This window comes from Genypterus blacodes, unplaced genomic scaffold, assembly GCF_046128005.1.
Source record: "Genypterus blacodes isolate CSIRO-AG114 ecotype Tasmania unplaced genomic scaffold, CSIRO-AGI_Gbla_v1 ptg000325l_1, whole genome shotgun sequence".
Lineage (NCBI taxonomy): Eukaryota > Metazoa > Chordata > Actinopteri > Ophidiiformes > Ophidiidae > Genypterus > Genypterus blacodes.
In genome coordinates this window covers 377,856-399,874 of record NW_027467112.1, presented here as the reverse complement: position 1 = coordinate 399,874, position 22,019 = coordinate 377,856, and the positions used below count along the sequence as shown (strand labels likewise).

The window sequence follows — 22,019 nt, the reverse complement described above, 5'->3', positions numbered from 1 at the left end:
TCTCTCCAGTCGGCATGGCGATATTATTCCACCACTCCGCTGAGGGACGACCTCATAGCCACATGGAGATTCTATGAAACGGTCATCTCTCTTCCCTGTTTCAGGTGAGAGGCACAGTTTGTAAACGGGTTATGATTCTGTTTCCTGTCTGTTCTTTTATTCCTTGTATTCATTTATAAATTGACACAATCGTGTTTTTGTTCAACTTTTCATTCATTTTCTTTAGTTTGCATGCTTCTCATTAACCTGAGCTCAGTGGTTTCCATGGAAGCAGGAGGCTGATCGAGGGTTAAACAGGTATAGATGATGTCACGTGTTTATATCAGGCTCAGATTTCCCAGAATCCCATTTGAGCGCTCTCACTTTGAAACCTGACACAGTGTAGTTGCTCCGGTTCAGATCAGGATGGATTTAGTTCTAACGTCATTATCATCATGTTTACTTGTAAGGAGTTATCATTCAGTCGAATACGGCTCTATAGTGACATCTAGTGGCCGTGTTTGGAAACTACAGCAACGTCAGTAAAATCCCGTAAATAATTTCAATGTAAAAGTTTAATTTGTGAAGCGTTCCTCTCATACACACACATCTGGGTCGACTGAGCCCACACACAGCTGGAAGTCTGAGCCTTTGAAGTCGCACAAGAGTGACTGATGGCAACACACTGAGATATTACACACACAGAGTACAGAAGAGGAACTTGTATATTGTATATGTTTGAAGTTGTTCATGTCATCACATCATGTCTTCATTAAGTCTTCAGACTCTGGGGGGATTATTATTGGATGTTTCAAACTTTTCTCTGTACGCTGGGTGACTTTGTACTTTCCTGTCTCCGCCTCCAAAGGAAGGATCATCTGGAGGCCATGGCGAGGTAGGTGTCTCACAGCTCGGCCCGGAGTAAAGGATGTCTGACGCCACTTTAATTAGCCCCGCACAGACCAGGGACAGATGAAGGATTCCTAGAATGTTCCCCCTCTATGCTTTTAAATAGCTTCTTATTCATTCACAACTGGAATAAATCTCCGGGCAAAGTGTCGCTAATGGCTGTGGTAAATATACAAGCGCTGATATCAAACTCCCCAGTGTCTCACTCTGCCTCTCGCTCTGCGTCTCACTCTGCCTCTCGCTCTGCGTCTCACTCTTTCTTTCATATCAGCTCCTGCCTGCCGTGACATTTGGATTTAGAAAATTATTTTTAGAATCCTATTAGTGAGTCCATTAGTTATCTCTCAATTATGAATGGCAGTCCAGATCCACTAATGAAGCCCCTAGATGGGGTCTTTGGTTTGATTACACCCCCCCCACCCCCCCATCCAGCCAATGGATATTATGGATATTAATGCGGCTCTACATCAAAATCTGTCATTAGACTTTCAGCTGTGGATAATTGATTTGTGAGAGCGATTCATGTCGTTCTGCTGCAGGAGTGACGTCATAGCTCGATATCTGATCAATGCTCACTCATCTTTAGCGCTGTGTGTGTGTGTGTGTGTGAGTGTGTGGTCCATCTTCATTTCCAGTCAATTTTACATATTAGATATTTAGGAGGGATCAATACTGCTGTGATCGGACAGGTTTCACTCAAATTGGCTCTTATGGGGATTAAAGCCTGTGAGTATCTTAGCTGAATGTCAAAGAGTGTGTGGCTGCAGACTGAAGAAGATACAAATCAGCTGACCGGTGGCTCAGAAAGACGTTTACCTTTAACATTTCACCCTGAAACTAAAGTAACTAAGTAAAGTAACTTTCTCAAAACTCATTAACTTTAAGATTTAAAGCAACGACAACAATCAGCCACATTTTGTGTACAACTGTTGTTGTACTTTGGAAACAAAAGTGAGGAGACGAGTGAAGATTAGCAGAGAGACTTAAACTTTATATGTGAAATTTAAGATCCAAGCCATTAAAGATAAAAGACCAATCAACACAAGCTTACAGCCGCTTATGTTCCATTTAACAGCTTCTTAGGGTTATGTTCTATTCACTGTGTGTGTGTGTGTGTGTGTGTGTGTGTGTCTTGGCCCGGCTCCTTTGTATCAGCCTTGTGTATCAGGCTCTGTGTTGTAGTATTTAGCAGCAGTAACTCTATCCTAAGTGTTGAACATGGCTCAGTGGAGGCCAGGAGGCGTCGGAGCTGAACTGCCTCTCCCATGTAGAGGGGGGAGGGAGGGGGGGGGGGGGATACTGAGGGTCTTATGTTCATCGCCCACGCCACACCTGAACCTCACAGGGAGGTTTTCACAGGCGATGTCCTGTTGAAGGTCACATGTCTCGTCTACAGAGTTCTCCTCCCGTTAGGCTCTCAGTGCTGAAGCTCCACAGGTTTACAGCAGGAAAAGTGCAGGGAAGAGAGAACCAGAGCAACTACACAAGGCAGGGAGGGACGGAGAGAGAGAGAGAGAGCGACAAGGAGAGAGAGAGTTTAAAGTGCCGCCCTGGATCTTGAGGTGGTAAATTAGCAGCCTGACATTCTGTGAGAGTGATGAGGTGGAGGAGAGCCAGCCGGCCAGAACAACAGCAGCACTGTCATGGCCGCCCTCAGGAGCTGCTTACTGACTGCTGTGTGTGTGTGTGTGTGTGTGTGTGTGGAGGTTACTTTCCAGCACTTGCAGCCAATCAGTGTGTATTTCCACAACACTGCTCTGTGAGATATTGGACCTTTTATCTCAATTACCGGCTGTTACTGTGCAGCCTGTTCAGAGCAACAGAGAGAGAAAATCACATCACGACGCAGAGTGGAGTGTGTGTGTGTGTGTGTGTGTGTGTGTGTGATCTTTATCAGTTAAGCCATTATAACATCAATAACAACAAACCAACACACATTTGATTCTGCTGAGCAGCATCCCAAAGTTATTGACAAAGTGAATCTGTTGTCATTGTAGCGCCACCATCAGGTCGATGCTGTTTGAGTCTGATTGTAGCAGTTAGGCCTCAGGCTCAGCCTCCCTGGATCGGGTCCAAGCTGCCCACCAGGTTTCATCCAAAGCGTTTCATTCAGTCAGGAGGAGCTCAGACGTCCTGATGAAAACATAATGATGTGATTCAGGCTCAGCCTCCAACAAAGCAGCAATAACTATCAGGCCAAGTAGAGCAGTCACTGCGTCCACAGCAGGCTCGTAAAGTTTAGAGCTCCAGATCTTAAACCGTCTCCTCCGAGCGCTAAGGTGGTACAAAGGAACGTTTCATCAGACTCAATGTTCACTCCTTATCTCAGTTACTGCACCCAGAATGAAGCGTAATGTGTGTGTGCGTGCGTGTGTGTGTGTGTGTGTGTGTGTGTGTGTGGGAGTCGAGGAGCATTTTTAATTTCTTCCTGTTGTGTTTCCTCGGGATAATCGCATCTCATTGTCGTCTCTTTCTCCGTGGAGCAGCGGTCAGAAAGAGATGCTGCCTCTCATTCTGCAGCCTCTCAGCGCTGTAATCGGCCCTGAGGCCACATAGAGGCTCATATTGTCTGCCTGCTGTGGGAGCTAAGTCGCTCAGAATGCTCCACGTTTCAGAGGCCTTGTCGGGGCTCCGGTTACTCCGCCTCTCTCCCTCCTCCAAGGCACACAGGAGTCTTACTTTACCACCGAGCTTTTGCCTTTGTGCTGCCAAATATTGTCAGCCATCGCACAATAAAGGAGCCCGACCTCCCCGCAGGAGCCGGGGCTGCGAGGCTGCGAGGCTGCGAGGCTGCGAGGCTGCGAGGCTCCTCTGCACCGGGACAGCAGACGGAGAAGACTTAGACTCAGACGTGAGAGGAAACCTGGAGGCCAGAAGCTCCAGAGTTCATCTGTGTCTCTGAGTCTCACAGTGCAGAATGATGACTTAATCAACCTAACTCAGACATTCAAGATGTTTCGAGAAATGCCAACAAGTATCATGAAGCAGCTCAGATAGGTGGCAGATCGTCGTACTGAATAAAAGATCAATCAACCTCATGGTGGCGCTATAACTGTTCAACTTTGCCATTAGCTTTGGAATCAGACATGATAGAGTCCAAAGTCAGAGGAACATCTACCTCCTGATCTCCTTATCGGTGGTTTAGACCTGCAGCCAGTTGGAACAGAATCACCTTCATATCTTCATCATGTCTCCTCTCTCTCTTCTTCAGCCAAAAGCAGAGTTTACTGGAGCGCGTGCGGCTTCCAAACCCTCGGCCCCTGGGCGGGTCGGGGAAGAAGCCTGCAGGCGACTCCATAGAGGAGAGTCCCTCCAAGGAGCCCAAACCTGCTGGCTTCAGCAACCGGGAACGCTTCCGCACAGCCTTCCGCATGAAGGCCTACACACTCCGGCAGAGCTCTGAAGGTACAGAGGCCTCAGATGTTTGAGTCCTCAGCCTGACAGCAGCATTCTGGTCCATGTTTGTGGTTTTCTGCTCACGGACTCTTGTTTGTGTGTGTGTGTGTGTGTGTGTGTGGTCCTGACAGACTCCGGCGCCCTGGCAGATGCAGCCTTAGAGGACCGGGGCTTCCCCCCTGACATCCTCCTGGAGGAGATGATCCCCACCCTGAAGCTGGTGATCAGAGCAGTCAGGTGAGTGGACCCGACCTGAAGCTCCATGACGACACATCAGGGCTCAACTGGTGTGTTGACGTTGATTGTCTTCCTCAGGATCCTGCAGTTCCTTTTGAACAAGAAGCGCTTTAAGGAAACTCTGAGGCCGTATGACGTGAAGGACGTGATCGAGCAGTACTCAGCCGGACACCTGGACATGCTCTGCAGGATCAAATACCTCCAGACCAGGTGAGGAGAGAAGCTGAGCACAGGGCCGAGTTCAGGATCGGGACACCTCAGGGTCACGACCTCATGAGGCTCATCCAGTGTCTCTGCTCTTCCTCCTTTAAGGATCGACATGATTCTTGCTCCGGGACCCCCTCTCACCCCGAAACACAAGAAAACTCAGAAAACACCCTTTGCCTATCCGTCCAACCAGTCACCCAGGTACAGAGCAACACCTCGCCTCACAACACGTCTGCTGCTCTGTCCTCCTGGAGCAGCTGCTCTATGTGGCCGGACCGACCCTCACTTCTCCGTCCCTAAAGGAAGCGAAGCCACTCAGTGTCTCTGTGTTGCAGGCAGGAGTCGTACCTCAGCAAGTCTGCCTCCATGCCAGACGCTGAAGACCAAAGCATGATGGGTCGATTCGTCAGGGTGGAGAGACAGGTGAGGTGTGAGAACCCAGAACCTGCTGGGTCGCTCTGACCCACAGCATCAAACCTTGCAGGTGATCACGTGTGTGTGTGTGTGTGTGTGTGTGTCTCAGGTGGAGGACATGGAGAAGAAGCTGGACTTCCTGGTGGACATGCACATCCAGCACAGTGAGCAGCTGCAGGTGGACTCAGCCGGCGCCGCCCACATGACCCTGGACCCCTGCGTCCCCCCGGGGGGAGGAGACGGGATCAGACGGCTCTTCTTCAACTACGCCGAGGCGTTGCCCAACATGTCCTACCAGGTGCCTGTCAGCAAGGTTAACCCTTTCTACGGCTTCAGTAAGGAGCCAAGCACAGCCAGAGGAGGAGGAGGAGGAAGAGGAGGAGGGGAGGAGGCGGGGCTGCCAGGTGTAGGACACCACCTGCCTTTAGAGGATCCACCTCCCCCTCCACCTCCACCTCCACCTCCACACCTGCACCCACAGCACCCACAGCACCCTCAGCACCCTATGGCACCCATCCCCACCTACACAGAGCGCCCCACAGTGTTACCCATCAGCTCCCTGCAGCAGGACTACCAGGCAGACGGCTGTGGGGAGATGATCCACCTCTCAGTGGGGCTGGGCAGGACCACAGGGGGGCGGGGGGGCGACTCGCCGCTCTCCATGCTGTCCGTAAACCACGAGGAGCTGGAGCGCTCGCCCAGCGGCTTCAGCATCTCGGGAGGGAGGGAGGACGATGGGAGCGAGGAGGAGGTGTTTGCGGGAGCCGGGGTGGCGACGGGCGAGGGGGCGGGCCGGACCAGACCCAGGCCCAGCTACCTGGCAGAGGAGGAGACGGACTCAGACACGGACCCCTTCACGCCCAGCGGGGGGCCGCTCCCGCTCTCCTCCACGGGGGAGGGGGAGGGGTTTGGCGAGGCTGTGTGGAACACGCCGCCCTGAGGCGTCCCGTGTCCCCACGAGAGAAGAAACCCAGAATCTACATTAATCTGATCTTAAATCCAACCTATGCCTCTGAACCCAACACGTTTGGGTCAAAGCCACATCTCTGGACTGCAGTTCAGAGGAATGCAGAGGTGTGTGTGTGTGTGTGTGTGTGTGTGTGTGTGTGTGTGTGTGTGTGTGTGTGTGTGTGTGTGTGAACTCTGCCTGTGTAGTCAACGACCCTGCCAGGCTGTGATGGAGGTCATCAGCGTTCCCTTCCATCACCAATCATCTGACCAATCACCGGCCTCCAGGCAGCGAGCCGCCGCCGCTGCCGCCGCCGCCGCCGCGTCAGGACGGCCCGGGAAGAAAAGAATCTCAATAGTTTGTAAAGTAGAACTCTGTACAGTTGCACTCTTAAAGCTAAACGTAAAGGAACCTGAGTATACGTTCATATATTCACCCAAAGCTTTATGCTGCAAAGCCGACCGCACTGCATGGGACGCATGCCATTCTTAGTGTAGACGCCGCAAAGTCCAGCATATGAGGAGACGGGAAAAGGAGAAGGAATGGATTCATATACTTGCTATGCCATTTTATAACACTTATTTTTTTAAGCGGACTCCTCGTTGTCATGGTTTCTGCATGGTTTGCATGATGATGCAGCATTCTGGGGTCGAGGAAGAGGAAGAGACTGGAACCAGAGAGGCTCCCGTCTGGTTTGGGATGCAAAGTGTTGTGTGTTGTTTAATGCTTGCCGTGTGTGTGTGTGTGTGTGTGTGTGTGTGTGTGTGTGTGTGTGTGTGAAGGCAACACAGAAACACTGTTTAGCTGATGGCAGTTGTGTTTTCTTTGTTTCACTTTTTGTTTTCTTGCTTGTCTCATGTTGTTCTTCGTCTTCTTCTATGAGGAACTCTGACTTCAGCTTCAACCATGGTAGCTTTATTTTGCGTAACACTGTGCTTTTGGGTCGTATGTCATGAAACTCACACACACACACACACACACACACACACACACACACACACACACACACAGTTTCACCGCCACAAAGAAACCTGACAGACTTCTAAACTCTGTATCTGCTCTGTGGGCTCATGACTTCAGGGATCTAAACGCCTGCTCGTCTTCATTTCAAACAGCTGCTGAGTCCTGCCAACCAGCTCCACTGAGTCCAGAGTCAAGTCTCTACAGGGGCCTCGTCCCGTGTTAACAAAAAAGAAGGCGTGGCCACAGTGACAGCACGCAAACGCCATCGCTGCTGATCTGGTTTTCAATCCAGCCTTTGTGCGTTTAAGCTTATAATAAATGAAGTGACTCCTGATCCGGATCCGGCTCCGGCACCCAGACTTCCCAGACTTCCCAGACCTCCCGTACTGTCATCAGTGGCGTCCGGTCGACCCTGCTGCGGCCCCGGGAGGCCTGGAGTCCGGATACCAGGAGCCACAGCTACGCCTCTATGCTGATGACGTCATTGTATTCTTCTAATTCCCTGGCCTTATCTTTGTTATGACAGGATGAGCTCTGGTGCCTAAACAGGAGGAAGTCTTTCTACACTTTGTCTGCTGACTTCAGCCTCAAACACAAAGCCACTGCACACACACACACACACACACACACACACACACACACACACACACACACACACCACTTAAGATGATGTGTGTGTGTGCATGTTTTTAAAGGTTAACAGCATATACAGTATGAGGTTGTGTTCAGAATGCAGATCCTCGTCTCTATGGTAACCATTGTTTTTTTTTTTTGTCTGTCCCTTTGTGTGTCGAGCAACAAAGCATCAATCAAATCACTAAATCTCGTTACATTTTCAGATCATTCACATGCGGCACAGAGACAACAACAACAACAACAACAACAACAACAACAACAACAAACTTAATATGATCATAAATTAAGACGACGGCAGCGACAACAAAAATTTAAATTGTGTCAGAAATCCAGAGTTTTGATCATGTGACCATAAAAACCTGAAGCGGGATGTGAAAGCCTGAAAACAGACTCTCTCACACACACACACACACACACACGCACACACACACACCGGGCTGATTAAAGGGGATGTGAGCTGCAGATGGAGGCGTTGGTTTGTCCCACAGTAAACTCCTCTTTACTTTTCTCCACTTCAGCTTTAGGAGGATCACTTATAGACTTACACAGCATTTACTCTAGAGTTAGTGAAGCACTGATACTGAATGTAATATCTGACAACCAACTACGTCTCTATACATGATGATGATATGATTATAGCATGTTAAAGCACCTTTGGAGGCGGGAAACATCCTCACCTGGAGCACCCAGACCTGAGACCTCTACAGTGTTTGATCTAATACCTGCTTATGGCTTTGAAACAAACACAACAGACCCTTTACCACTGCACGCAGAACAAGAATGAGAACTGAGAAGCAACCAGGAGGCCCTTAGAGAGAGCGCATACCTCTGCCAAGGCCGAGTAGACCTAAATCTGGAGCCGGGCTGGGGCTGGAACTCAAAAGCTTCCTCTGATTAGTGCCAAAAGCTTTGTTACTGCCTGAGTGGAAGAGGGCCTGAAGCTCTCATTTGAGGTCTGTGATGCATTCAAGGTGATCAAACCAATACTGTATTCTTATCTATTTAACTTATTGTATTACAGCAACTATAACGACTTACCTTCTTCCTTCCTTTGACTGAATCCAGTCGTATATTACCAGAGGCGTTACACCTCAGAGCAGAGCGTTCTCCTCTCCCTGTGCTCATTCGGTCTTCGTGCCCCTGAAGCAAAGCAGCGCCTCAGCGTCAACGCTCAGAGCCAAACCATCAGAAACACGCCGCAGCCCAACAACGGGACTCCTGTTCACGTCCACGTTTTATAACTCGCACACAGTTCAGTCCTGCTTTTGTACAATGCTGTTCTGTAGAGGTTTTAGTCACACACACAGAAATGTGATGGTTATTATTTATGTTGGATTCTTTTACAGTGTAAAGTTTCCCTGCTCTGCTGAACACCTGACCACAGCTCCCCTTCCTGCTCTCCACACCTAAAGCCAAGTTACAGTTCAGTCAGTCACTCACATGGCTTCCATTCACAATGTAAACACTCTGCATTGCTTTGTCCAATCAAGCAGACGTGCGTCAGTTTAAGGAACGAGAGAGGAAAAGTATTTACATGGCAAATTACTGTTAAACAGAAAGTTTGTAGATTGATCTTCCAAGATACAAAGGAAGCATGAGGCTGAAACGGCTGAGGCTGAGTCCTGAAGTGGAAACACTCCTCTGTATGAAGATCTGTTAGATAATTATTACTCTCAGGAAGTCAAAGAAAATCCAAACACCGAATTAGATTTAGCCTTTTATGTTCTTAAAACAAGGAAACTCTTTTGTTGAGTTGCTTCAGTCTCTGAGTGTCTGCAGGCTCTCAGTCCTGTCTGAGCCTCTCTAGCTGAGATGAAGCTCCTCTTACATCCTGAGCTCAATCTCCTCCGTTTAGTGTCGTCTCCTGGTCACACAGGTTTGTAAATCTCGTCTGACATGTGTGTGTGTGTGTGTTTCTGGGAATGATGGTCCCATGTTATCCTGCAATGTTTCTGTTTCCTTCTCTGTTCAAACGTTGAGCTCTTCTGAGTCCAAAGTGTTTCTCAGTCGTCCATCTCGTCACTTTACGATCTGTTCCATTGAGTGTTAAAAGCCTGGAAGTCACAGATCAGAGTGGAGTGAATTGATTTAACCCTTTAGAGTCAGTTGGAGGGATCAGTGTACGTAAAGCGTGTCAAACACAAACCCCTGGAAGGAGCTGCTCCATATGCAGTGTTCTCCATTCAAACACACCTTTCCTGGCCCCCGGCTGGGCGGGTGGGGTCTCCACCCTTACGCCCCCTACTGGTCCAGGAAGCAGCATGCGGCATAGAATCATCAGTCCTGACGTGGTTTGGAATGACCCTTCAACCGTTCATTTGACAATCATGGCTTTGATTTGAATTGGCCCCCGCTCACTCCACTCACACATGTCAGCAACCACACATGGGTCGATTGATAAATTCTGAGCCAGCTATAAAAAAGATCTCACTTAAGGATGCTGCGTTTCTTGGCTCTAATCACAAACAGCTGACCCGACAACAAAACAAACCCAGCTGAAGCTTGAATCATGTTTGGGTGGAGCTGAAAGCCACTCAGGGGCCAAATCAGCTGCTGAACTAATACCTGTAGTTCCTATTGGCTGAGCTCTGGTCTGAAGGTGTGTGTGTGTGTGTGCTTTCTGCTCTGCTCTGTTCTTCCCCGTCATAAAGAGGAGCAGAGGCGTCTGTGGAGTCACGAGGGCCATCGTGCCGCTGTAATCAATCTGAAGTTAACATTAGTATTCGCACTGATGGACACATTCTCCATCATCATTACGTCATCATGTGGACATTTTGACCGTTACAAATGATTTGTGCCTTGGCCTTTTAGTGCAGTTATGAGTTTCCTCAGTGTCATGGACGTGTTCTGGTCGTGCTTCTCTCACTGTCAACGTGCAACACAAAGCTGTTAGTAACGTGTGTGTGTGTGTGTGTGTGTGTGTGTGTGTGTGTGTGTGTGTGTGTGTGTGTGTGGAGGACTGCATTTACACAAAACAACTTCTATGTGTTCAGAAGCAGGAAGGACAGGGAGGAGTCAGAGTCAGAGATTGATTCAGAGTTAGAGACACAGTGAGAGTCAGAGTCATGTGCAGAGTCGGAGTCAGAGTCTTGTGTTAATGCAGTCGCCGTGCTGAGAGACAGATTCTCTAACATGAAAATGAAGAAAGCAGGAGTTTAGCGGTGACGTGTGTGTGTGTGTGTGAGTCACAGCAGCTTCTTTGGAGTCAGAAACAGTGGTGTTGTTTGTTGTGTTTCACTGTCGGGAGGGTTGGATACATTTACACGAGTGGCCTTCAGAGCTGTACATCGTTTTTCTCATTCCAGTTTGAAAAAAAAAACCCTTAAACTGTTTCCGTGTCTATTCTGTATCAGATCACTTTGAATACTTTGATTTGAGGATAATATGCAAATGTATTCTTACTTTTTGTCTTTTCAATTGCACCACTTATTAATAAAGTATTGAACTGAAAAATCCCTGTGTGGACTCTGGAATTATGAAGTGTGTGTGTGTGTGTGTGTGTGTGTGTGTGTGTGTGTGTGTGTGTGTGTGTAGCCCCACAGCTGCTAGGACTCAGACCGCCATCTGTCAACACACTTGATTCTTTGTTTTCAGTCATAATAATAAGTTCAACAAACGCAAACACTCTACCCTGGTTGAGCTTTTCCCCCAGGCTCTCTGCAGCCTGACTCGCTCTCTGCCACTCACTGCTGAGTCCTTCTGAGTCTGAGTGCCAAAGTGCCACCAAGCCTCCGTCACTAAAGCCTCATTCACTCCTCTCTCTCTCTGATCCTCCCCACGGCTCAGATGTCTCACCGCCGCCTTATTACCGCCATTCACCTCCGCTGCAAGAAACATCCTCCTGAGCTCAACCAAGCCGGTGACCCGGGCCGGTGGTTCTGCTGTGACTCGGTCCAAACTGCTGGGAGTCACGACTTCCAACGTGCAGAGTCACATTTTACATTCAACTTAAAGTAGAATACTAAAACATGAGCACGTCTTCATCTCCACTAAATTAGAGACACAGAGGGATTTGCATTGTTTGGCGAAAAACTTTGTGTCTCCAGTTTTGTATAGTTGGATTAATGCTGCACAAACACACTAAAGACTTTTACTTATCATAGCTTATGTTTGTTTCTGATATAAGCACTTTCACTTCCTTTCCGTCCTACTTTTACTACTAACTTCTACTTTGCTTTGATGAGTGCATGATTGACACTTCTTGCAGTGGTGATCAGGTGGAGTTCAGCCTCCAGCCTCCAGCCTCCAGCTCTGTTGTTCCCTTTCCCTTTTTTACAGACTTACAGAGCTTAATAAGTTGTCAGTCTGCTGCCAACCCCCTCTGTTGTGAGGCGCTAACAGGCTCCTTTAATCCTTATCGGGCTTCAGGTGTGTGATTGACTGGGTTTGATGCTGTGGAGGGATTAGTGTGGCAGCACTGACAGGAGGATTCAGGCAGCAGGTAAGCTGTGTTAGCTGCTGAGGAGAACAACTCAATGATTTAACTGAGTAAGGCTGGAAGCTGATGGGTTACAGAGACCAGATGCTACTCTGGCTCGGTTTGGTTCTAAAAGTAAAGCTGCAGGTGGGAGGAAGAGGAGGGAACGTAGTGTCTCGGCTCAGAGCAGGGGTTTGAGTTATGATGCTTTAAGGTTGGGAGATTTTTTATAGCTTTGTTTAGACGATCGAAGTATGAAACATGAGGCATTTGAGCTGTAGTTTATAAGTCTGATCTTAAGGTCTCTAGTCTTGCCTCAGAGCAACAACACTGTGGGTTCGAATCCTCCCTGTGCACTTTCACAACAATACGACTTGAGCTCACAGTTAAAGAGATTTAAAACTTCTAAACTATGACTAAAGTGATCTGAAACAGTTTGATTTCCATCTATGATTTTGAGGGTAAACAGAGTGAATTCAAGAGTAAAAGCATTTGCACACTAGTTCATGATTTCAGGAAAAGGTGAGGCTCCGATCCGAATCAGACCTCCAGGATCTACTTATTACACACTTAAGAGACAAAACACTAAATCTAATGTATTTAGTGAAGTTGAGCGTGAAGCGGTTGCTGGTAACCGGGGCGATGTGCTCCGTTTCCCACACTGTTACTGGTGAATGTGGAGCTTTGATACCCAGCAGGTCACCGGGGAGCACAGGGTCCACTGGTCTGAGTCTCAGACCCGGTTGTCATGGGGCCGGAGAAACCTCGGCACCAGAACACACTCGCAGACACACACACACACACACTGACGCAGGGACGACCACAGGAGCTCAGTGTGAAGGTCTGAAGCTGCAGGAGTTGGTGTTGTCTTTGTCGTTCTTCCAGCGGAGCGCCATCGCCATGGCAACCTCACAGAGATCCACACAGCTTCCACGTCTCTGCTTCATCATATGGGCGTCTTCAGTTTTGCTCCTCGTCTTCCTCACCCAAGGTAGGCTCGCCTGTTGATCCCACGTCCCCACAGAAGACGGAGGCGTTTGTCCTGAGGTTAAATAGACTGAACAGGACGGGGTTAATAACAGAACGTCTGCAGCATCATGGAGTCTTTCAGGACCCAAACACATCTGAGTCGCTCTTCCTCACATCTGTCTTCCTCCTCTTTCTTGGAGTGAACATGTCAGAGGTAAACACAGATCTGACTTCTGTATCATTTCCCTGCAGCGTTGATGCAAACACATCAGCAACACAACCACCGACCCAGGAGAGACGTCAACGACTCAACAGGTACCTGACGACACACACACACACACACACACACTGAGGGAACAAAGAGACGCAGCTCACACTCTCTCACACTCTTCCTTGGAATACTACTACTCTCCTGATATGTAGTTATCTCACATGTTAGTTAGTGATCAATCAATCTGACATCTAAGCCGGCCCTCAGTTGATTAATCAATTTATTTATGGCGACTTTGATCTGAGCTCTCAGGCGTTCGCGCAGAGCTGCACATCACTCATCAAGCGTCTCTACTCTGTCACACACACACACACACACACACACACACACACACACACACACACACACACACACACACACACACACACACACACACACACACACACACACACACACACACACACACACACACACACAGTCATTTATCAGGATTCCTGTGCCACCAACCACAAAGTGAAGCTTCCTCACATGTATAGAGCTAAAGGTGAATCTGAGCTACGTCAGGTTCAGGCTCACATTTCTTTACACTTCATCTTTAAACTACACAGCTACATTTGCCTGCTTCTGCTAACAGAGGATAAAGAGGCTGCAGGCTCTGACTTCCTGTGCTCTTCTTCCCCAGCAGAGAGCATGGATCCAGCTGCCATAGATCTCACTCCCCTGGTCAATACTTTAATCAATTCAAGCCAATCTGGTACGTTGTCATAATATGATTCATCTGGAGATCAATGCTGGGCTGTATATCCTTCATGTATGTCACCATTGAGCCACAGCGCCCATGTGAGCAACCTGTTCCTCATCTCTGAAGTGAGGTCAAACTGCTGAGGACGTCTCCTTGTCTCCTTGTCTCCTCCAGGCTCCTGGCAGCTCTTCTCCCTGCTCAGTGTGACCTCACACAGCTCCCTGGCTCTCCATCGCCTCACACTCCTGGTCTACAACAGTAAATACACAGATTATAAACCAAAGCATCGCTCCGCTCCTTCCTTCATAGTGTCAGTATGGTATATAAGGTGTGGCAGCAGCACCATCTAGTGGTTGCAAAGTGATACTGCTTGTAAAATGAACTAATGGAGGCGCTTTGTCCTTTAACCTATAAGTGGATGATAAATGAAAGCCTCCTTGTAAGTGAGTCACGTTTGTGAAGGCAAAGTGTTAAATGTTTGTGTATTGGTGATTTTATTACAACCTTATTTATCCCTTACACACCGTTTTGTGTTCTGGCTCACAGTTTCCAGCATCAGCATCATAGAAAGCAACATGTTCCGGAGACGATTCTGCTACTGTGTAACAAATGAAACCAACGACTTAACAGGTAGGAAGATACAAAATATCAAATGAAAGCAGACAAGATGAAGTAAATAACTCTTAAAGCCAAATCCACCTCCTGCTCTCCCTCAGACTTCACAGCCATTCTGTTGGACGTGATGGGAAACTCCACCACTTATCTACATGAGCTGTTCAAGTCTGCCTCCATCCTGTCAGGTCAGCTGCTGTGTTACTGATCAGCTGTTGGGTTTCCCTCTGCTGCTGCCAGTCTCTGTCTCTGAGTCATTCTCCTCTTAATGACTGTATAATGTTGAACATTATTAATAACGACAGGTTTGTCTTCTTCTCTTCATCACAGTGAGTCAGAGGAATAATTCAGACTGCATTTACATCTGTGTGATGGCCGGGAAAATGGGTGAGCAGAGTAAAGCTAAATAAATATAAACAAACTAAACATGAAGGCTGGAGTGAGGGGGAGGGTCTTGTGGAAGGATTGGGACTCGGGGTCTGATACTGGGTCCAGTTCCATGTGGGTTGGTTCAGGGACTGTATCTACTTCCTTAGGGGGCCCCCATAGACTTCTATAGACCCCCATAGACTTCCATAGACTTCCATAGACCCCCATAGACTTCCATAGACCCCCATAGGCTTCCATAGACCCCCATAGACGTCTATAGACCCCCATAGACTTCTATAGACCCCCATAGACTTCCATAGACCCCAATAGACGTCTATAGACCCCCATAGACTTCCATAGACCCCCATAGACTTCCATAGACCCCCATAGACTTCTATAGACCCCCATAGACTTCCATAGACCCCCATAGACGTCTAAAGACCCCCATAGACTTCTATAGACCCCCATAGACCCCCATACAAACATGACAAACTTGCGGTGAGTTTGGATTTGACTGCACCAAACTCCCGAGCTCCACTTCTCCCTCTGGTACTTACAACCATCCCATGTGCACCTGAACGCAGCATGGCAGACTCCACTCTTTTCCCGAGCACCACTCAAGAGTCCCGGCAGAGTGTGTGTTCATCTGCACACTGAGTGATCACGCTGCCTCCCTCTGGTAAACAGCAGCTGGGCTCTAACACCCATCTGAGCTCAGCAACTCATTTAACTCCACTCAGCCAATCAGGTCACACCACCTGCAGCACGCTTAGCTCAGCTACACACGCACACACGCACACACACACACACACACACACAAACAAACACAATATTTCTGCAGTTGCTTATTGAATGAAGGAGGCCAGAGAGGAGTGTGTGAGTGTATGAGTGTGTGTTTGTGTGTCTTGTTCAGATGGAGAGCTGCCTGAGCTCTGGGACGTGGACTCCATCACTCCACTCTTCAACCAGACCATCATAGAGGGGCCAGGCAGAGGTTTGTTCCTCCCGTTATCCTCCGGGTTGTTACAGACAAAGATGGCGGCCGTGCTGCTTGTTGCTGGGGTTGTTGCTAGGTGGTTGTTATCTGCTGACAGCTTTTATGTTGAAGAGTTAATGTTGTTGATGGACTGTCTTTTATTCTGAAGGGTCAGGGTTGTCGGTGGACTAGCTGAGTCTGCTCCTCATGTGTGTGAATGTCCTGCTCCAGCTTCAGGTTTTTACTGTAAACAACCACTAGATGGCAGCAGCGTCACAGCAGAGAGCCTCAGTGAGGGAGTGTGTGTGTGTGTGTGGTTGAACCTTCCCATCTTCTCCACCCTCCTTACTCACAACATCACTCCTGTTTGCTCCTCCACATAAGTAGTTGTAACGTTTCTGGGTCAAAGGTCAAATCATAACCAGTGAGAGGAAACCGGGACCTGGTCTGGAGTCTGAGGTGTGGTTCAAACTGTGTGGCAGCCCTGTGAAGGTTCAGGGTTCAAGTCTCTGCAGGTTCTGTTGAGTTCTGTTCTACAAAACTATGGAACTCTTATTTTCATTTTCTCTCTCTCTCTGGTTTTGTTTTTCCCCAGCAGGCAATGTGTCGTCCATCAGAGAACCTGTAGGTGAGTGAGTCAGCCTCCTTTCCTGTTTGTCTTCAGGCTGCAGAACGTCTTTGTGACCTCAGAGTGGCACAAACGTTCACAAGCTCGGCCTTGATTTCCTCCACAGCTACGACTCGGCAGCGTCCCACAGGCGCCGGGCCGCTGAGTGGCGCCACAGCCACGTGGACCACAGACCTAGCAGCGCCCGCCAGCCGGCCCCTCGCTCCTGTGCCCGCCACAGCCCGACCGGCCGGGACCCCCCCAAGCACAGAGGCCACCAGACCCAAGACCTCAGCGCCGGCCTGGAGTCCAACCGCACACCAGCCACCGACAAGTACGAGGCAAACGACCCAGACCACGCCTCCCACAAGACCCTCACAGGCCCAGCCCACCTGGCAGCCCAGCACCGCGGCCAAGACCCTGGAGACGGAGAAACCAGGTGAGGAGCTCAGAGCCACGTCTGCCAGGAAGTCACATGACCTCAGACGACTGTTGGTTTGGTAATTAGCAGGATATAGAAACAAAGAAAAAGGTCAAACCCTCTGTCTGTCTGTCAGTCAGGAGGCAGACAGGCAGGCAGGCAGGCAGACAGGCAGACAGACTGGTCGGCCTTGGTGGAGGTATTTGCTCCACTGTGGTTTTGATTGAGCAGAATTAATTCAAGTTGTGAATAATTCTGCAGACTTCAGACACAGATGAGTCCTGACAGCTGATTGGTCCTGAGTCAGGCGGCTCCTCAGTGATCTGCAGGTCCGATGAGACGCAAACGAGCTGAAGACAGAAAACCTCTGAAATTATATCAGACGTGTTCAGCTTGGTCTCTGGATGGAACACACACTGATTCAATTCTGCCTGGGGGTGTGTGTGTGTGTGTGTGTGTGTGTGTGTGTGTGTGTGTGTGTGTGTGTGTGTGTGTGTGTGTGTGTGTGTCACAGAGAGAGAGAGAGAGAGACACATTCAGATGCAGGAGGCGAGATAGTCGCCATGGTAACCCAGGCACAGCCCCCTTATGTGAAAGCTTTGATGCTTTTAAGATGCAAAGGTTAAAAGCAAATTAAGGGTAAATATTCAGTGTGTGTGTGTGTGTGTGTGTGTGTGTGTGGGTGTGTGTGTGTGTGTGTGTGTCTTCTACACACTCGTCCACCTGTTTGGGACGGAGACAGACAAAGACCTGAAGCACCGAGACAAACAGGAATATAGTGAAAGCTAATTAGAAAAAAAAAGCAGTGTCGGCTGAATCCAAGCGTCCTTACAAAGAATAAACTCATATTTGTGCATGATAGTGATTTTCTCTCCCACTTCTGTTACATTAAGGAGCCAAATTACAGCAATAATCCCATTTCCATATGAAGTAAAAGTCTTATTCTGTCTTTATTCTAGGATAAATAACCCAACATGAACTGTAAACTGTTTCCTGCTCTGACATCATCAGGACTAATTCACAAAATGATTGAGCTTACCTACTCACTGTTCCTTAACACACTGAACCAGGCAGTAAACACTGTGAGTCCTCCCCCCTGTTGGCCCGAGTCAAACCCCTAGATGGCAGTAAAGCCTCGGGCGTGCTGACCTGCTGCTCCCCCGCTGAGTTCTGCCTAGCAACAAGCAGACGGTCTGAGCCTCCTGTGCAGTTTGTCACCGAGTCATTAACGTGCGGCCCAAAGCTTCAGGGCTGAACATCTGCACGTCTCTGCACGTCTCTGCACGTCTCTGCACGCACGCACACACACACACACACACACACACACACACACACACACACACACACACACACACACATACATCTGGGTCCTGTGTGGCTCTGCTGCTCTTCATCTGGGACCTGGATGAAGAGCAGGCTGAGATGTTTCTGATTTAAAGATAGATAATAAATGTAAATGTAAGGTGTGTGTGTGCTGAGGCAGTGAAGGTGAAGCCGCTCCTGCCCGGCTCCAACCAGGAGAGAAGAAGTGGAACATGGCCTCTAATTGGATAAAGTGAGAACATGTATAATTGAAATCCGTATTTGAATTAGCATTCCTATGCTAATGAGTGTGTGGCGTACCTGCAGCTCATTAATGTGATTAAAATGCATCAGCAGCAGGGATGGGAGTTAAAGAGCTTAAATGACATTATGCTGACTGAATACTTTAGACGGATGAATGGTAAGAAGCAGGAAGTTTCTGTTAGCACTGCTGATTTCTTCTCTACATACAATTACTGACGCAGCTCTGTGTGTTTGGGGGGTAATGACTGTGATGTGACATGCAAAGGTCTCTGCATGATTATGTTTTGCTTTTGTAATTAACCCTCTTAATGACTTTGTTTGGCAGAAAACCAACAAAGTCATTAAAAAGTTTGTGATCGTGGAACAACAGGCGGCTCCTCTGAAACAGACGGTCAGCTTCAGATGGGTCTCATGGCTCTAACACGCAAATAAACACACTGCAGCCGGGACTAACGCCTGTGCTGTCCTCCTGTCTTTGAGAGGTTGTCCTTGGAGACGATCAGAGAGGAGTGACAGCTCCATGTCCAGCAGCAGCAGCAGCAGCAGCAGCAGCAGCAGCAGCAGCAGCAGCAGCACCACTGTCAGCGCTCACAAACTGCAGCCCTGCATCCTGGAGCTATGCAAGTTCTTCTCCCAGTGCCTCTGCAGACCGCTCAACACCAAGACACGGCTGAGAAGGTAATCACATCTGACACTCCAGACATGAACCATCTCCGCTCGGCTAAGCCAGTGCCCACCGCTGCCCCCTGCAGGCTTGTTAAGGTGGCGGGGGTTCATGTGGGAGCAGCAGCTGGAGTTCAGCCTGAGAGAGTAGATGAGCTGGGGTCCACAGAACAAAGAGATCAAAACATCTCTACTAACATCTTAAACCACCTCTGAAGCTCAACATCCTGCAGTCCAAAAGCTTTAAAGAACTCTGGTCCGCTTAATAACAGGTCTGGACCAAAGTGATCCGTAGATCAATCAAAGCTATGGATGATGTGATGCTGATGTCTCACAGAGGAGCCACGGCAATATTAAGGAACAAATGAACCTGAAGTTTGAGCAGGAAAGACACTTTGAGATGAATTAGCTTAGACAAGGTTACATTAAAGTCTGAGGTTCTGTAGTTTGGGCAGCAATCAAGTGTCACTGTCAGCGTTGATGACTGAAGGATCACGGCGGCTCCATGCCTCCGTTTCTGATCTGACCGACTTTGCTAATCCGGCTTTGTGTAATCAAAGTGGAACATCTGTTTGATATTCTGGAAACACCTACGTCTGACAAACTAAACAAAGAGCTGAGGAGGCGTCTTGGTAAACGGCCATTTCCCTTCCTCTCCTCTCCATCCTGCAGATATTGTGATGACAGCCAGGTCTGGTATGAAACACACACCCTGGAGGTGTGCCGCCGCGTCAGAAGACTCTCCTTCTCCAGAAGTAAGTGTACTACACAAAGTCCTTAGCGTCTGAGGAGTGTAGAGCCTCCAGAGCAGCGTGGGAGTAGATCCACGTCACCTGTCAGGCCGTGGTGACGCTGGAGACGCTCCGTTGATCCCAGCAGAGCGTTTACTGCGTCGCTGCGTGCGCACACACACACACACACACACACACACACACACACACACACACACACACACACACACAAAAGAGGCCTCAGTCTCACACAATCAGCAGCAGGCTTTATATTCTGTCACTTCCTGCTGAGCCTCAAGTCAGGTAGCTTTTCTAGATCATCGCTGGTGTTTGATTGTTTCATTCTGCTGCCCTCTAGAGGAGATAACGTGCAAGTACGTGAGCATCATCAGGCGCATAACAACTGTGTGTGCTGCTGTTAGCCCAGAACGAGTGATGTGATGTTTGTGTGGCTCAGTGTGAAGCAGGAGAGGCTGAAGGACTGAAGCTCTCTGGTTCTGACGGGAGACGCCGTGACTCCCCTCGGCCCCATCAGAGCTCATTAGAGAAGCAGAGGCTTGGCTGGTCGTTCCTCCAAGCTAGGAAAGAAACAGAGAGAAACATGTCTCCTGCTGACTGAAGAGAAAACAGAAAACTAACCCTTACTGTGAAAAGAAAGGAAGAAATGAAAGTATTCTTGGCTGAGGCGTGAGAGACGAGACTCTGAGCTAATGAGCTCAAGAGGTCGAGGGAAGAGGACGAGCGCTCGCTGGGTTTGACATGAAATCACCAACAGCAGCCTGCAGTCTGTCCTCAGTGTGTGTGTGTAGATGTAGCAGTCTGTCGTGTATTGTAGCTTTGTAGATAGCAGGCTTGACTCTGCTGCCATTGTTTACGTAGCATGCTAGGCTAACACAAAGTGACAGCCATGGGTCTCTTATTCTCAGTCAATGCTTTTTATTGTTAATGACTCCTTTCTAAGTGAATGTGCAGTGTGAACGTGTGGATTCAGTTTGTGCTCCCTAAGATGGAAGCAGCTGCTGGGTGAAGCACAGGAGACGCCCCAGCATCACTCCAACCTTCATCCCCCCCCCAGAAACGCCTGCTGACAAGACCTTATCCCCCATTTAACCCTTCCTCCTCCTCCTCCTCCTCCTCCTCTCTGCAGATCTGAAGCAGAGATGCCTGGCGAAGATGTGCAGTAAAGTGTGACTGCAGCTCAGGGACACAAAGAGCCGTTCATCATCATCATCATCATCATCATCACGTCTGAACTGAAATGGTTGGGAAAGAGACTTTGTTAGGTCCAGGTTTGGATGAGTTTGGAAACATTGTGTTCATGTTTCACTTAAAGAAGGAGTCGCCTGCTCTGATGTCATCGAGTCTGTAGGTACAGATGTTTGTGTAAATTATATTTTACCACCAAACCTCACAGCTGTGTCCTCTTTCATTTAAACATGGAGCCCAATGAGCCTTTAAAGGTGAAAGGTCGCGGGGGGGACCAGGTGAGGCCTCCGTGTCCGTGTGGACCCAGTGTGATGGAGGCCGGGGCACAGGTTCACAAAGTCACAGTAAAGCCTTGCAATGCCTTCTGGGAAAGCAGCAGCTCCATGAGTTGATCCCATATTCTGATGTAGACGCCCACACACTCGCTGCATCAAGACAGACGAGTCACACGTCAAATCACAGCAGTAAAGCTTTGACTCCAGGCCGTCTCTGTTGTTCAATCTAATGCCTGAATGTGAGGTTTCAGCCGGTGGAGAGAAGATAAAGAGAGATCACCTCATGTTCCCGGAGCTGCTTGGGTTTGTTTGTATCTCAGCTGTAAGCAGCTCCTTTGCTTTGTAGGACAGAAACATCCACACACACGACACGTTTGAGTCTTAAACCTAACCTAACCTCAACACGTCATTGCTGAGTGTTGGAGGCTTTTCCATGTATTTGCTGTGTTGTTGTAACTGGCGTGATCAGCTTCTCATCCTCCCCCCAGGTCCTGCTGAGCACCTGCCCCACACAATGCCTCCCTATCAGCCCTCCCTGTCATTAAACCCACCGCTGCTGTGCTC

General features: G+C 48.8%; 3 protein-coding genes across 5 annotated transcripts in view; 2 read left to right on the top strand and 1 right to left on the bottom strand.

The window, feature by feature from the left end:
- kcnq3 (potassium voltage-gated channel, KQT-like subfamily, member 3) overlaps positions 1 to 6,082 on the top strand; it is a 41,340-nt gene extending 35,258 nt beyond the window's left edge. The window contains exons 8-16 of one of the 2 annotated variants that reach the window (XM_076137553.1): positions 10 to 104; positions 848 to 874; positions 4,100 to 4,293; positions 4,416 to 4,521; positions 4,600 to 4,731; positions 4,834 to 4,929; positions 5,064 to 5,151; positions 5,252 to 5,450; positions 5,511 to 6,082. In XM_076137553.1, coding sequence (XP_075993668.1) covers positions 10 to 104; positions 848 to 874; positions 4,100 to 4,293; positions 4,416 to 4,521; positions 4,600 to 4,731; positions 4,834 to 4,929; positions 5,064 to 5,151; positions 5,252 to 5,450; positions 5,511 to 6,082 — 1,509 coding nt within the window. Of the gene's footprint in view, positions 1 to 9; positions 105 to 847; positions 875 to 4,099; positions 4,294 to 4,415; positions 4,522 to 4,599; positions 4,732 to 4,833; positions 4,930 to 5,063; positions 5,152 to 5,251 lie in introns of both variants that reach the window. The other variant, XM_076137551.1, reaches the window with a different exon arrangement.
- Positions 1 to 22,019, bottom strand: part of efr3a (EFR3 homolog A (S. cerevisiae)) — a 111,754-nt gene that overhangs the window by 26,635 nt on the left and 63,100 nt on the right. The gene's annotated exons all lie outside the window — the stretch shown is intronic.
- hhla1 (HHLA1 neighbor of OC90) lies at positions 13,008 to 21,165 on the top strand. Its single transcript, XM_076137558.1, has 14 exons — positions 13,008 to 13,098; positions 13,329 to 13,391; positions 13,970 to 14,041; positions 14,204 to 14,287; positions 14,576 to 14,659; positions 14,746 to 14,829; positions 14,972 to 15,028; positions 15,924 to 16,004; positions 16,582 to 16,610; positions 16,677 to 17,032; positions 19,061 to 19,102; positions 19,142 to 19,258; positions 19,916 to 19,998; positions 21,122 to 21,165. The coding sequence occupies exons 1-14, from the start codon at positions 13,008 to 13,010 to the stop codon at positions 21,163 to 21,165; spliced, it is 1,287 nt and encodes a 428-aa protein (XP_075993673.1).

What these genes read in the sequence shown, in the direction of transcription:
- hhla1 (XM_076137558.1), top strand. Translation starts at nt 13,008, where the DNA reads ATGGCAACCTCACAGAGATCCACACAGCTTCCACGTCTCTGCTTCATC. An exon ending in CATAGAGGGGCCAGGCAGAG is followed by an intron (nt 16,005 to 16,581) that starts GTTTGTTCCTCC and finishes GTTTTTCCCCAG; the next exon opens with CAGGCAATGTGTCGTCCATC. An exon ending in CCTGGAGACGGAGAAACCAG is followed by an intron (nt 17,033 to 19,060) that starts GTGAGGAGCTCA and finishes CCTGTCTTTGAG; the next exon opens with AGGTTGTCCTTGGAGACGAT.